The sequence below is a fragment of the Dermacentor silvarum genome, chromosome 4 (genome assembly GCF_013339745.2).
Source record: "Dermacentor silvarum isolate Dsil-2018 chromosome 4, BIME_Dsil_1.4, whole genome shotgun sequence".
NCBI classification, from domain to species: Eukaryota; Metazoa; Arthropoda; class Arachnida; order Ixodida; family Ixodidae; genus Dermacentor; species Dermacentor silvarum.
The window spans coordinates 7,409,865-7,425,277 of NC_051157.2; the positions used below are offsets into that span (position 1 = coordinate 7,409,865).

The following is a 15,413-nucleotide window of genomic DNA, read 5'->3' on the forward strand; positions in this document are numbered from 1 at the left end:
GGGAGAACTGGGAGAGGGCCTAGTGCCCCTCTCGTGTGTCTATCACGGCTCCCGATGCGTCCGCAACGTGTGAACGCGGCGGCGTGACTATGCGGGAGAACATGGGCGCGTGTGCTCCCCATAAATGATACACGTCCACAAAAAAGTTGCTTGTGACTGCGAGGTGCTACAGCCTATCCCAGATACACTGACTCGGACATATCTAATTATTGTCTATATCGAACAGTTGTAAAGTCCCCTTGAAAATGCCATACAAAAGTACAGCGATGTACTATGCGTACATTGAAATCTCGTTCACCGTGTGGCCACATTCAATATATTGAATGCTGTGCTGCGCTGTGCCCCTGCAAGTGCGCTTCTTCTAAAGGAGGCGCGATCACTTCTTACATCGTATGAAATATTTAGTGCTGACACTTGAAATGGCACTGTTGTGGCAGGTGTTGTCAAACGAGATTGAATCCAATGGGCAGTACATGCCATGAAGGAAAAATGAGCAGGGTGCTCTCTGTTTTGCTTGCTGCGCATATGGATGACTCATGCAAACTGCAGGCGTTCATTATTGGCAAGAGATCACCACTCTGCTTCAAAAACGTGAAAAGCCTCCTGGTCCAATGTGCATTCCACAAGAAAGTGTAGATGACACTCAATCTTTTCACTGAATGGCTCTGGGTATGCGATGCCCAACTGGAGATGCTGCGCCGCCAGGTTTGTCTTCTTACAGACAAAGGCTTTCTGTGATTTTTCCGTGAGTTGCCAAAGTGAATCCGACCCCAACCTCCACTTGAACGGATATTTACATTGCAGTTTTAATTCAACAAAACCACTGCACGCCACATCTGCACTTCACAGAAAGACCTCTCCCTAATGCGACAGTGGCACGCAAGACTCGTCTATGCGATTTGAGGGCCCATGCTGAACGTGTTTCATTCGTGCTCACACGTTACACGTGAGTGGACTGGGATGGTCTGCAAACTGAAAGACATGCGTACTTTCGAAATTCACAGTGTGTTTGTAGTGCTGGCAGTCAACAACATAGGGGCCGTAGTGGAAGGGCCAAGAACGAAGGTACATCATACTATCCGAGAGGCGTCGAAATGCTGAGCTGCATGCAAAAAGACACGCGTGGACATTTTTAGGATGGCCGAGAAGCAAGGATGACTGGTTCCAACAGAAGGTCGGTTCGGAAACCTGACACAAAAGTTCACCTGGTTCGTTCCCCACGTATGACGATTGGCCATTTAAGTCAACTCCCGATAATTCGAAGTCGCTTAATTGGAAATTTTGGTTAATTGGAAGTGAAGTAGGGGTCCCATCAGTTTTTCATGCAAACCAACAGAAAAAAATGCTTGGTAATTAGAAGTTGGAAGTCTAAAATACTGGTTAATTAGAAGTTATTTCCCAATTGAATGTCTCGACGTGATCGTAATGTTAGAGAAATTTCCAATCTTTAAAGTGAAAATCAGCTTTGCGTGTTACACGGGCATTGTTGGCATCGCAGCTGACTACAGCGCCACAGCTCATGAAGCGTCAATGCTAGGTACTGGCGTCTTCGGCATCGCAGCTGACAACAGCGCCGAAGATCATGAGGCGGCAAGGTTAGCCGTGTCACGTGGTCTTTATGTGGCATTGACATACTAGGCCTCTCCGCGCTCTCTGTTTGTTTCCTCGAGTGTTGTAGCAGTTGTCGTTGTAGTGCGTCAGCCTCGTTGCACAGAGGTTCCACTTGCGGCATGCCGCATTTCACCTGCAGTCTCGACAATGGCTACCCGCGGACCTTATCGGACGCTTGATTTGGCGACGAAAGTAAAAATTATGAAAGAAGTTGAGGAAGGAGGCATCGCCAAGCAGGACATCGCACGAAGGTACGGCATCAAGCCTAACACTCTTTCAAACTTCCTGAAGAACAAGCACTCGATACTCGGAAGCGGTTGAAAACGACCCGTTTAAGATGTCTCGCAAGAGAATGCACACTGGCGCCCACCCGGAGTTAGAGCAAGCGTTGCTCATTTGGATTAGGGAGGCACAGAGCAATCATCTTCCGCTCAGTGGCGATATCGTTGCAGCGAAAGCCTTATCACCAGGGTTCGCACAGCCCCTTGAAATCCTTCAATATCCTTGATATTGACAGTATAAGTTCAAGGGCCCTTGAAACTACCTTAATACCCGTGAGCTCCTTGTAATCCTTGTGGATTTTTTCCGCTAGAGAAAATTAATGACGTACCTCCGTAAGTCACGCTGATTTTAAAGGCCCTTTCGCTTACGAATGCCCATGAAAACAAGCTATGTTGACTAAAAGGCAACATCAGGAAGTTTCAGTTTTAAATCCCGCAGCCCCTACATCGCCTGGCAACTAATATGCATAGGAAATCGAATCCAATCCAATGCGAGGCATATCGCTCGGTCGGTTGGCGTATAGTGCCTAGAATATACTCTAGTGTGCCGTCCACCGAGCGTCTCCATTGGGGAAGGCGGCATGGGCAGGGATGCCTGCCGCTGCGGGCCACCAGACAGTGATGCCTGTCGGCACCATGCTAAACTGTGCGGCGTCCGACTCGCGCTCAATTGCAATGCGTTGATTGCTACGCTTCGATTGCAATGCTTAGTTCATTTCCCGTCTTGCTGCCGCTTTTGTTGCAGTCTTTTCTTCTTGCGAGTGGGTGTTTTGCGTCTGTGTGCGCTCGTCTGTCTAAAGAAACTTTAAACAGGTCGCGAAAACCGCGATTTCCCAGACAGATTCGCGGAAAGAAACAGCTCGTCTCATTACCCAGCGCATCCGCAGACCCTGAACGTATCGCGGATTGGGACAAGAACATAAAAGAGGCAGATCGCCGGGCAAATGGGGAGACTCGCATGTGTGTCGCCTTAAGTCCGCCCATGTCTCAGCATGGTCCGGCACAGTCTCATAGTGTAGCGCACCAAGCGGCTGGCGCAGGCATCACTCTCGGTGCTACCGCGACACCCGCGCTCGGCACACTAGTAAGTACTCTTTTAGGCACCATAGTCGGGGGCCGTCTGTCGGCCTCATGCACGCCATTTCAGTGAAGTTCGCGTTTGCGTTGTGTGTTTACATTGATAAGACGCCAGGTGGGAAGTGCAAGTTTCAGCCTGCGTGGCTGCAACATATGGACTATCGTCACTGGGTGAGACCGGAACCAAGCGATCCTTATCGAGCAAAGTGCGCAATATGTCAGAAGACGGTCGACATTACAACGATGGGGGAATCTGCCTTGAAGAGCCACCAGAAAGGCGCGAAGCACCGATCGAAAGCTGCAGCAGGTGAAGGCTGCTCATTCATCGCAAGTTTCATGCAAGCGGCAAATCTGACGTCCGAGGCTGCTTGTCAGCGTGAAAGCACGGCAACTTCCTCTCGGGCTGCAACACTTGACGAAGACTGCAGAAAGCATGATTCCGTGATCGAAGCCGAGATTTTGTGGACAATGAAAGTTGTGTCGTCACACTACTCCTACAGCTCCAGTGGATCCATTTCCCAGCTATTCCAAAAGATGTTTCTGGATAGCGAGGTCACCAGAAGCTTCACTTGCTCTGAGAAAAAATGCGCGTACGTTGCGTGCCACGGTCTGCGCCCATTTTTTACTTCGCAAGTACGACAAATGATAGAGAAGTCTTACAATTTTGTTGTGCTTTTTGACGAAACCTTGAATGAATACCTGCAAAGAAAACAACTTGATGTTCACGTCAGATTGTAGAACAACTGTGAGGTGACAACCAGATATCTGACTTCGACATTCATGGGTCACAGCACAGCGGATGACTTTATGCAGAAGGTAACGGAAACACTCGCGTCCTTTCCCCTGAGCAGGATTGTGCAGCTCTCGATAGATGGCCCGGATGTCAACTGGAGTCTTTTCAACAAGTTGCAGCAGCACATGAAGAATGACCTTCAAGTTCAGTGCTTGGATATTGGTTCATGTGGCTTGCACACAGTGCATAATGCTTACAAAGCAGGAATGCATGCGACGAGCTGGCCCAGTTGACACCTTTCTGTCAAGCTTATTCTCACTCTTCCATGATGCGCCGGCCCGCCGTGAAAATTTTGTTGAAGAAACAGGAAGCAAGCGGTTTCCACTTCCTTTCGTACCCCACCGTTGGGTCGAGAACGTGCCAGTACTGGAGAGAGCCCTGGCTATGTGGGAGCATTTGAGGCACTACACCGAAGCAGTGAGTGACCATAGGCTACCTTTGCCGAAATGTAGAGCGTATGAGAACGTCAGTGATTTTCTAAAGGACCAGCTTGCACTTGCGAAACTGAACTTTTCCCTAAACGTTGCAATGGTTGTGCAGCCTTTCTTGACTGTTTTTCAGAGTGATTCTCCAAAGACATTTTTTTTTTAGCGAAAGAGCTTGAAACTGTCTTGAGAAGCCTCCTTGCAAGGTTCGTGAAGCGCTCGGTATTGACAGAAGCCATGAGCATCACGAAACTGCTGTGAATTGATGTTCATGATACTGCCAATTACACGTTACTTGAGAAGGTGGACATTAGACGTGTGGCTGAGAAGATCTTAAAGAGCGGAAAAGCGAGTACCAAGTGTGTTGTTGAATTTAGGGGCGAGTGTCGGAAGTTTATTGTGAACATGATCCTGAAAATTATGGAGAGAAGTCTTCTTAGGTACCCTCTGGTTCGAGGGTTGTCATGTTTCGACCCCAGAGAGATGTCAAAGACAGAATTGTGCCTTGGAAAGCTGAAAGCACAAGAGAGATATTGTGTGTGCACAGTACATTCAGTTCTGCCAGGAAAAACAGCATGAACTGCAAAACTATGAAAGAGACCATGAACACCTTGACGTTCTCTTCGTGCGCCTTTTGAAGCATGACCCGGCGTTCTCGATGTTATGGGAAGTATTGAAGGTCCTTCTCTTGCTTAGCCATGGGCAGGTTTCAGTAGAAAGAGGTTTCAGTGTAAACAAGCAGATCGCTGTCGAAAATATGGCAGAGCTCTCGTATATCTCACAACGAGTCATTTGCTAGGCCGTGAAAACCTACAGTGGGCTGTCGAAACCCACTGTCGAAAGAACTGAAGTCATCAGTGCGCCAAGCCAGGCATAGGTATGCGTTATACATGGACAAACAGAAGATGCAAGCTGTAGCGCAGCAAGTAACCTTGAAGAGAAAAGAACTCGAGCTAGAGCTACAGAGCTTGAGAGAGGAGAAGACAAAGCTCTAAAAAACTCTGAAGTGCTTGCAGGAGTCAGTGGATCGCTTTTTGGAAGACACCGAAGCAAAAAATGACCTGACTTGTCTTGTCAAGGCCAACAGTTTCCGCCGAACAGCCAAAGAAAAAGAAGCGGAGATAACAGCTCTTGAAAGAGAAATTAATGCGAAAATAGGGCTCCTTTCCTAAGTCATGTGAGTAAATAATATTAGGCTAACACTCCTTGAATTCTGCCTTTTTGCATCCTTGAAATCCTTGAAATGACCTTGAATTTTCAGCCGCATATTGTGTACGAACCCTGCTTATCACTTGCGGCGATGTTAGGAATTGTAAACTTAGCCTCTTCGGATGGATGGTTGACACGCTTCAAGCAACGTCACAACTTGGTGTTCAAAAGCATGAGTGGCGAAAGGGTGTCCGTCGACCAGGAAACATGTGCGACGTGGAGAGAACAAAAGCTTCGTGAATACTTGAGCGAATATTAGCCGGAAGACATCTTCAATGCCGACGAGACGGCACTTTTTTACAAGATGTTACCCAAGAAGACATTGATCTTCAAGGACTATGACTGTGCCCCGGGGGAAACGCAGCAAAGAGAGAGTGTCCGTTTTAATTGCCGCGAGCATGACTGGCACCGAGCAATGTCGCCTGCTGGTGCTCGGTAAGGCCACTAAGCCTAGACGTTTTAAGGGCGTCAAAACGCTGCCTGTTGATTACGGATTCAATAGGAAGGCGTGGATGACGTCGGACCTATTTAAAGACTGGCTACATAAACTAGATCGCAAGTTCGCATCATCTAACCGCAAGGTATTGCTTCTTGTAGATCAGTGCAGTGCCCACATGAATGTGCCGGCCTTGAGGGCCATCTGCGTTGCCTACTTGCCAGCCAACACAACATCGGTGTTGCAACCTATGGATCAGGGAATCATCAAAAATGTGAAGGTGCTGTACTGAAAGCGCCTTCTCGAGCGGATGCTCTTGTGCATGGACAGCTCCACGCAGTACGAGGTGAGCCTCCTCAGTGCTATCCACATGCTAGCGCGAGCGTGGGGCCGTGTTAAAGAGGAAACAATTGCAAACTGCTTCAGGGCGTGTGGTTTCAGTGCAAGTGTGGCGGGAGTTGGTTCGTCTTCTCCAGCGGAGGAAGCAGAACAAGCGAGCTCAACGACAATACTCTTGAAGCAGCTCTCGGTGAAGTCCCTTTCGAAGAGTACGTCGCCGCTAATAGCAGTGTTGAAACATGCGGTGCGCTGACGGACACTGAAATAATTGAAATCGTTCAGCCCAACGAGGCTGCTAACGAAAGTGACGAGGAGGACGACATTTCAAGTGAGCCACAACCTGCGGCTGCTGATGTAGTTGTGGGCCTTGCCCTCGTGCAGCGGTTTTTTGCTGCAGAGAGCAATACTGACGAAGCACTCGGCCACGTCTACAGCCTGCAGAACTTACTCTCCGTAGCAAGATGCCGCAAGCAGAAGCAGACGGCAAAACTGATTTTTTTCATAGTCATTTTTAAAATGAAAATGTCCGTTTTTGTTGTTTGTGGTTAATTGGAAGTTCGTTTAATTAGAAGTTTTTCGCGGTGCCCATGAACTTTGTTATTAACGGGAGTCGACTGTATTGTAATGGACACGTGGCAGGGCACGTTCAGGCACGATTTGCAGTACAAGTGCGCTGATGGCAGCACAGCGCGTATCCATACAGGCTAGTTTGCTTCCACGGTGCATACATTTTTATCTTATCTTAAATAAAAATGTGCATCAAGCACTCCGACATCCGTGCAGTGCACCGCGGTCTCGCATCCATGATACGCGAGCTTTTAGGGTTAGCGTATCAGCACGAGCAATTTGCAACATTCGTGAGAAAAAATTAAGTCAACTGTTGTGCATTCAACGCGGCCTTGGAGAAGCAAATTAATAAGTTCACAATAGCATTGAAAAATGTGATGGTGCACATCTTCCTGCGCACTGTAACACTTGCTCATGTATGCTGCGCTTGGTGCAAGTTAAGATTATTGGCAAGAGCAGAGATCAAACAGTGAGGGAACTTCTAGAAGCATTCCATATGACTAGGGAAGGGCCCGCTTGTTTAGGTGACACTTTGATCACGCTGTATACCTCAGAAGTGTGCTTTTTTGATAAGTATCTTTTGTGATTACATGTTTGATATCACGCTTTCATTCTACTGCGCATGCTTGGAAGTCTTTACTGTTGATAAACTGTTGATAAACAGTAGTTAGTTGGCGCTCCTCTTCCTCTTACCTGTCCTCCTTTTTTTCATGTTCCGTACTTTGCGCTGGAAACACCATGTTTGGCAAACTTAGACGCCAACTAGCCCAAGAGCAAGTTCTTCTAGAGAAGTTCCCACTTTTCACAGTCTCAGGAAACTGTCCGAGATGTGTGGAGATCTAAGATAAGCTTCAGATAGGCATATTTTATAGTTTGAATTATCTATATATCGATCTATTTTGCGATCTCCTTCGAGTTTGATATACTATCCATGATTGATTATATTGGTTGAGCAAATGTACTGTGTGACCATCGCACTTACAGTAGTGGTGCAAGTAGAGCAATAAATCAAGTTTTGCATTGCGCAGGAAGATGTTTAGATATGATACTGAGGGCTTTGAGGGACAGTGCAAGTAGAACTTGCATGTCAACTGGCTCAAGTTTCAAAATCAGGCTTTGCAGAGTGTGTTTTGAATGGTGAAGAAGCTTGAAGATTTGGGTGTTTTGAACGGGTGTCTTAGCCATTTTTCCTGCACCTTTCTAATAAGAATAATTAGCTTTTATATTCCATGGACACATACCGTGTGTACTGGGCAGGCGCGGATCCAGGGGGGATGTCCGGATGTCCTGACCCCCCCCTCAGATTTCTCTATCGCCCCTCGTTGATAGGGGGATGGCCCTGTCACAAAAAATATGGCCACCAGCATTCTTCAAAATTATTTTTCGTGAATACCAGTGGTATCAGCCATGTAAAAGTAAAGGTATAACTCGCTCACAAGCTTAGTTGTACTCCGTAGGGGTGTGGTGTCGCGAAGTTGCCGTAGTTAATTTTTCTCATGAACACCTTGGACCTCCTGGCGCCGGCCGTGCCTTACTCGTCCCGTCGGTGGCGTCGAATGAACGAGGGGACGTCCCTTTTGCCAAGGACGCCGATGTCCGCGCGAGCGCCTTCACGCCTGATCAACTTAGTTCCTCATTGGGGTGTCATCAGTTGCCTCATTTGCTGTCATTGGTTCCGCGACCAACCTGCTTAATGAAAGAGATCTCTCGCTGAAGTGTTTATATATAAATAATAGCAACTAACAGCTAAACTAAGAAGTACGCATGGGCAACTTTTTTTTTTAACTGTAGCACTCATTGTGATCGCAGTTACACGTTGACAATATCCAGTACGAGCACAGTACCGTTCGTACGCTACGAGTTTTTCATTGTAACTTCGCAGTTTTATTGTCGTACATTAAGCATAGGAAGCTCAAAGCCGCCGGATACGTTTATCTGAGTGGGCGTTCTCGCGGAGCGGGGCGAAGCCTCGAGCAGCGGCTGCGAAGTGGGGGAGCGTGACGTCAGCGGCCAACGCCAGCGCGCAGGCCTAGGAATTTAGGATGGCGTCGCGTGGTTAGAGAAACGGTGCAGATGCGCGCCTTGCGTAAAAGGATGACGTCGCGTGGGAAACAAAACATAAAGACGCTGGCTCACGCTCTCGGCTACTACGCCACATCGTTCTTCTTGTAGGTGGCGTCGTGAGTCTTCATACGCGGTGATTTTCATATCGTAAACAACCAGCGTAGTGGTTACCGCGTTTGAACGGAGCGTTACGCCCGTATTCAAGAACGTTCCTCTAGTCAACACAACACCTCGACTCAAGAGAGAAGATAGCACCGCCATCCCTCCACAGAAGTGGTCACTGAGCTTCATGATCATTCACGGGAGTTCTTGAGAATTGTCACGTCTTTATCACTCGAGAAGCGGCGCTGTGCTCAACAAGGTGGAGTGGAGGAAGAGCTTCGAGTCGAGGGCTGTTTGAGAATAGGGCAATTAGTCCTCCAAAGCAAACGAAGGTGTCTCAGCCGAACACAAAGAATCTTCTTAAGGAAGTCAAGGTGTCCCAACAGAACTCCAAAGACGGACCCGTGCTCACGCATTTATAACGAACCTGCGACAGATCATCCCAAATTTTATTTTAAGAAACAATACAGGCTAGATATACTGGGTGTTCAAAATTAAGCTTTATGGTTTTCTTAAAATTAGGCGCTGGGAGGCACGTGAAGACCACCTGCGCAAATAAGTTGTGTGGCCAGGGGGACACAAAGTGAGATAATTATTGCTGTCAGCAGCCGAATTAACTTAAATTGAATAATTAACTTTTTATTGACTGCAGTAAATGTGTATGTTCGTATTCAAAAGTTAGAGGCAGTCGTGTTTCTACACAGTTTCACTTGGGAGAATTCTTCTAGCATGTCTATGCTCCGAGATATCCAACTCCAAATTTTAATTGTCGTTCGCATGATTACGCGTGCAAGAGAGTGAGGATCGGCGCAAAGCTCCTCCCTGATGTGACGCGGCTGTTGCGTGCGGCGTTTAGTCTGAAAACGCAGCGAAGGCATTGGCAAAGATAATACCTGCCCCCCTTCCCATCACGGCTGGCGAAATAAAGAAAAATCGAAGAACCCGTAACCACTGTCGTAACACGCGACCGCGCAGCCTGTAAAGATGGCGGCAGCTGCCATGCCGAGATAATGGCGCGAGCAGAGAAGCCGGAGGGCAGTGCGCGTGCGTAATGGTGACTAGACAGCCGGGCATGGTCCTTGTTTCGGCTACGCAAATAAAGTGACTGCTGATTTCCAAGTTTTGTAAGTTTTATTGAAATAAAAAGCAACAACTGCACAATCAACAGCAGAAACCTTTTTAGCTATGCAAACGAATATTTCATACTGCCGCTTTAACTTTGGTGTTGTCATGCACAAATCTCATGACAACACTTCAGCCATCAAGATGTCAATGCCCTAAGAATGTTCAAAATGCCTCCCTTCCACAGCAACGCAAAGCATAAACCGCTCTCGCGTCGAGTCGATAACTCTGCGCAGTACAATTGAAAATTGGAGTCGGATATCTCGGAGAACGAACACGCTAGAATAATTCTTCCGACTGATCCCGTGTAGAAACACTGCCTCTAAGTTTTCAATACAAACATACCCACTTACTGCAGTCGACAAAAAATAATTCAATTTTAGTTAATTGGGCTGCTCACAGCGATAATTATCATCTCACTTTGTGCCCCCCTGGCCACATAACTTATTTGCACAGGTGGTCTTCGCGTGCCTCCCAGTGCCTAATTTTAAGAAAACCATAAAGCTTAGTTTTGAACAACCTGTATCATCAGGCACAGCCGCCAAGCACATGGCTGTATTGGGTAACGTCCTTTTCCTATAAGCTCGGAGAAACCGATACCTGGCTTCGCTATAGGGCTTCTTCCCCTTTCTAGGGTTTTACGTGCCAAAACCAGTTCTGATTATGAGGCACGCCGTAGTGGAAGACTCCGGATTAATTTTGACCACCTGGGGTTCTTTAACGTGCACTACAACGCAAGCACACGGGCGTTTTTGCATTTCGCCTCCATCGAAATGCGGCCGCCGCGGCCGGGATTCGATCGCGCGATCTCGTGCTCAGCAGCGCAACGCCTGAGCTGACTGAGCCACCACGGCGGGCTAAAGGTGTTGCTCTAGCCGTATAACACGTGGGTTTATCGTGAGCAGAAACGGTGAATTTCGGTAAAATATAAAGGCTACTATCATCATCATCATCATTGACAGAAGCTGACCCCCCCCTCAGAAAAAACCTGGATCCGCCCCTGGTACTGGGTAACCTGTCTCTCCAAGAAGACCGAGTTGAAGCTCATACAATTAAATATGGTGGGGCCAAGTGTCTGCCTAGTATCGTCCTGCATGGGAATGACATGCCTAAGCTTTGTCCTTCTCGCTCTTCGTTATAACAAAGTCGAATCAGCCACTAAAATACCTTCATTGTATCCGTTATTCTTTGTAAGCATACAAGCAGATATTGGCGAAAAAAATCGCGATCAAGTCTGTGCTACATAAATACAAGAGGGGTGCTTCTGATGGGCCAGCAAAGGGTCTCCTGCAGATTATGATGGCTATCGGCATCTTGCCATACTGATACGAGACACGTGAACAACAATTAATTACAGCCGAGTCCCGCTACAACGCAATTCACGGGACACGCGAAAAGTTTCGTTGTGGCGGAACTTCGTTGACGCGAAATTAGTATGTATATACGTACGCCAAATGGCAAAGCCGCGAACAAAACCTAAACCATTGTCCGGGAAATCTTTGCGGTGGCATGAGGGCAAAGGTTGAGATGTACCGAAGGCAGTCAATAAAGAGTCAAGGAATCGGAAAATCTTCTTTGTGGCGGAAATTGCGCCACGTTGTTGGGGGATTCGATTGTGCATACATGCACTCTGCACTGCCGCAAGGACGCAACCATGTGATCGGTGAACGGGGTTATGTATATTGCGCACAATCGACACATTGGCTTGCCAGCTGCAGTCCAACAAGGCCAAGCTGCCACTGTCGCCAGACATTTTAGACACAGAGAGGACCACACATGGATCCGTACTCTGCTGCTGCGGTCGTCAGCCTACTTTATTGCTGATATAGTGTACGGGTGCGAACATATTGGCGGTGAGCTTTCCGTGGTAGCTTGACACCCACCACTCTGCCAACCGCACTGCCACTAGGCCTAACCAGTTCCACTTCATCGGGAGTCGGCAATCAAAATTGCGCTTTCATGTCTAGTTGGCATGGCGGCAGCGGTGGCATGGCCACCACATTTGCAGCATTGCGGGTATGGTTCATGCCCAAAACACCGTGCAGCATCTGAAATTTCGGTTATTGCCATTATACATTGGTGCTAGTTGCAGGTGGCAGTGCTGTAGGAAAGTCTAAATAATTGCGCAGGTCCAAAAATTCAGGTGCCTGGAAAATTGTTCGGTGACTGTATTTGACATATTTGCTACCAGAATATACATTTTGGGGCATGTGCAGACAAAAATTTGCTTTGGTGTATGATATTGTGTCGGATCCCGCATTTTAAATTTCATTATAGCAGCAGAATGCTTAGAGCATTACCGACCAAATTTTGTACTTCTTTATATTCGATAATTCATTACAGTGGAATTTCGATGATACGAATCTCAAGGGGTCAGGAAAAATATTCGTAATAGCCGAAATTCGTATCATCGAAACACAAATAAAACTAGCTAAATTATGGGGGGATGAGAGCATCAGATCGCGAAAATCGCGAGAAAAATTTATTTTTGAAAACCACGCGTTTCGGTATCTGCAATGCCTAATCTACGCTGTATCAAAATGGCTTGGCTGAAAACGCGCTAAAAGTGGCCGAAAAAGATTTATTCGTCAGTGTGCAGGGCGAGAAAACAGCTTTAAATCGCGCAAAATCACCACAATTTACAGACATATCTCGAATTTCTCGCCACCGAGCGCCGCCATCTTGGTATCGTTCGAAAGATCAAAGTTTCGCCGTTCCGCTTCTCAATTCATCCGTCGTCGCCATCTTGTAACAAACGCACAAACTCAAAAGAAGTGCGGGTCTGCGATAGGTAGTCACACGGACCCTTCGATGAAAGCAGCCTCCGATTGGCTGCCGTGCTGAAAGGCGTCTCTCCATTGGTTGCTGCTGTGGCAGGGGCAAGATGACAACTGCAGTTGTCTGCTTTGTAAACCACGCCGGCGTCTTCACTTGACACGCAGAATTCGGATTACTGAGAGCTCCCACCCAGGTTAGTGATGGATCGTCGCTCGTTGGAGAAAAAATTTTGGACGAAGCACGCCTTCGGAATACGGAAGCGCAGGCCTCCTACGGCAAGAAAAAATTGGCGATTAGCGGGAGAAGCGGAGGAGCAGCCTAGTGAACGTGCCGCGCTACCTCGCACCGTGGATTACGTGCCGCGCTATCTTGCACCGTGTGACTCCGGCAGCGAAACCGACAATCGCCCTGTGCCATCGGCACCGATAACGCGGTCGACGGAAGACGCGCGGACGGAGGCTCCCGCGCCTCGGTGTACGGCCGCGTGAATCAGCCGAGATCGTATCTCGGTAGACATAGCTCGCTGCGACTAGGCAAAATGGAGCAAACACAAAGAATGCGGCCCGAAGCACAGCAGCCACTCCGTCCGATGGGCAGCCGCCGAAAAGGAGGAAAAGCACGAAAGCAAGAAAAGCGCCACCGCTTCAAATTCTTCGTGCCCAGTCGCGGCCTCCGCACCAAAAGAGAAAGGGAGAAAGCGCGTGACTGCGCGCTGTTCTCTTTCTCGGCCGTCGGTGGGGCGGCGTTTATTCGTATCAACCGACGCGGGTCGAAAATCGATTCGTAACAAACGTACTCTAGCACGTTGCAAAGTAATGGAGCTTGGCTGGGACCACAGAAAAATTCGTATCATCCGGAAATTCGTATTAGCCGTGATCGTATCATCGAGATTCCACTGTATATCACTGTCCGTTGCATAGAAATTTGGCTGTATGACCTTCTTGAAGCTCATTTTTTATTGCAATTGCATCAGAATAATTACTCCGATCTAACCTCCAATTTTTTGCTATTCAATTGTTTTCACATTAGTATTACAATAACATTCACACAGAATATAAAAATTCATTATAGTATACTTAGTGAGTGCTGTTACTGAAAATCATCTAGGTTTAGTGGCACAGATACTGAAAATCTTTGTGATGTATATACGCACTTGATATTACGTAATAAGGTGGCTGGTTCTGAGTGAAATAACTGCTTGGAAGGAACGTTGCAAGGCTAAAATGGAAGACAATTGAAGAATAAAAGAAAGTGCAATGTGCTCTCTCAACTAATCCACCTGTACTTCCCATGGCGGCTGAATGATTGCACTTTCGAAGAGAAGGAGCATCACAACTTTACGTGGAGCTGTTTTTACCCTTGATACAAGCCGAGCTTTACAGGGCTGTCCTTTGTTGTTGTCTGAATGCAGGAGCAAGAAGCAAAGAGCAAGCGGGCCCGCTGGTCATTCAAGACGCACAATGGCAGCGACTCCTTTGATGGTGGGCCTTCACCATCCACCGGCGGATGTGGGGGTGGAGGCATGGGGGGTGGCCTCAGCGACATGCCACACATGGTTTTCTAGCAGTCCAGCCTTTTTTTTCCCTAAATTACAGCATGGCAGGTCATTCACACAATTTCTGGCCTTCTGTTGTTGATGCAATTTCTCATCAGCAATTGTTCAAGCGGGCAATCACTGTAGGCCCCTTGTTTGTGATAATCATGTAAATTATTTGTTAAGGGTAATACAATTAAAATGTTGCATCAATTGCTGTAAACTACTATTATGAATGTGTGGCATTCTGCTGCTGATTGTGTAGAGTAGATGTTAAGCTTTTATTCCCCAGTGAACATTTTCAAGTGTGAAAGGAAATCGCTTTTTACCTGTAAGATAAATTGCCGTCCTACCAGTGTGAATAAAATATCATGTTAAACCATTGTGCAAATTGTTCATTCTTGCATAAATGTTGACTTTCATGAGGAGCTGTCATTTGTCTCATGAATTGCAGCCCTTTGACATCATAAATTTCTCAACACCTATCAGAGAAGCAGCAACTCAGCAGCACATGCTCATGTCTGTGCTTGAGGCTGTATCCTCGATCATTCATATTTAGGAATATCACATAAAATGTGCAGTGATTGGCTAATTCAGTACAAGTGGCTGTGACAGAATGGATCACACACCTTCTACCAGAACTAATTTCACAATATGTCCTCAAATGCATTTGAGGAGCTTTTTTTTTTTCTTTTTCCGAAATGAGCCAAATTTACTGACAAACTATAGTGAGAGAGAGCTGTAATGACAAGGAAAACGAGACAACATTCCTCTAGAAAAAGTATCAAACTGAAATGGGTCAAATAAGGCAAGCGAACCTTGTGCAAAGATCGTATTTTAGATAAAGAATGAGCCAGATCCACTTCGAAAATGGGAGAGTGCTTTCCACACAATGTGATCGAGGCAATATGACTGTCTCATTTGCAAGTTGTGGTCCTTATTTTGTTGCAGCCTTCAATGATACTTAAGAAAAAGATCCTGTGAGAGATTACAAAGGAGCTCCCTATGCTTTTAAGCAAATGCATTTGCTCTCTCCAAATATTAATCTGAGTGTTCATGAAGCATAGTAGTTCAC

The 15,413-nt window shown here is 47.0% G+C and overlaps 1 protein-coding gene across 1 annotated transcript in view; it reads left to right on the forward strand.

Annotated features, from left to right (window-relative positions):
• Positions 1–14,711, forward strand: part of LOC119449382 (ubiquitin carboxyl-terminal hydrolase 35) — a 70,842-nt gene extending 56,131 nt beyond the window's left edge. The window contains exon 15 of the mRNA XM_037712551.2: positions 14,216–14,711. Within this exon, the coding sequence (XP_037568479.1) occupies positions 14,216–14,368 (153 nt within the window). The 3' untranslated portion in view covers positions 14,369–14,711. The remainder of the gene's footprint in view (positions 1–14,215) is intronic.
• The last annotated feature ends 702 nt before the right edge of the window (positions 14,712–15,413 follow it).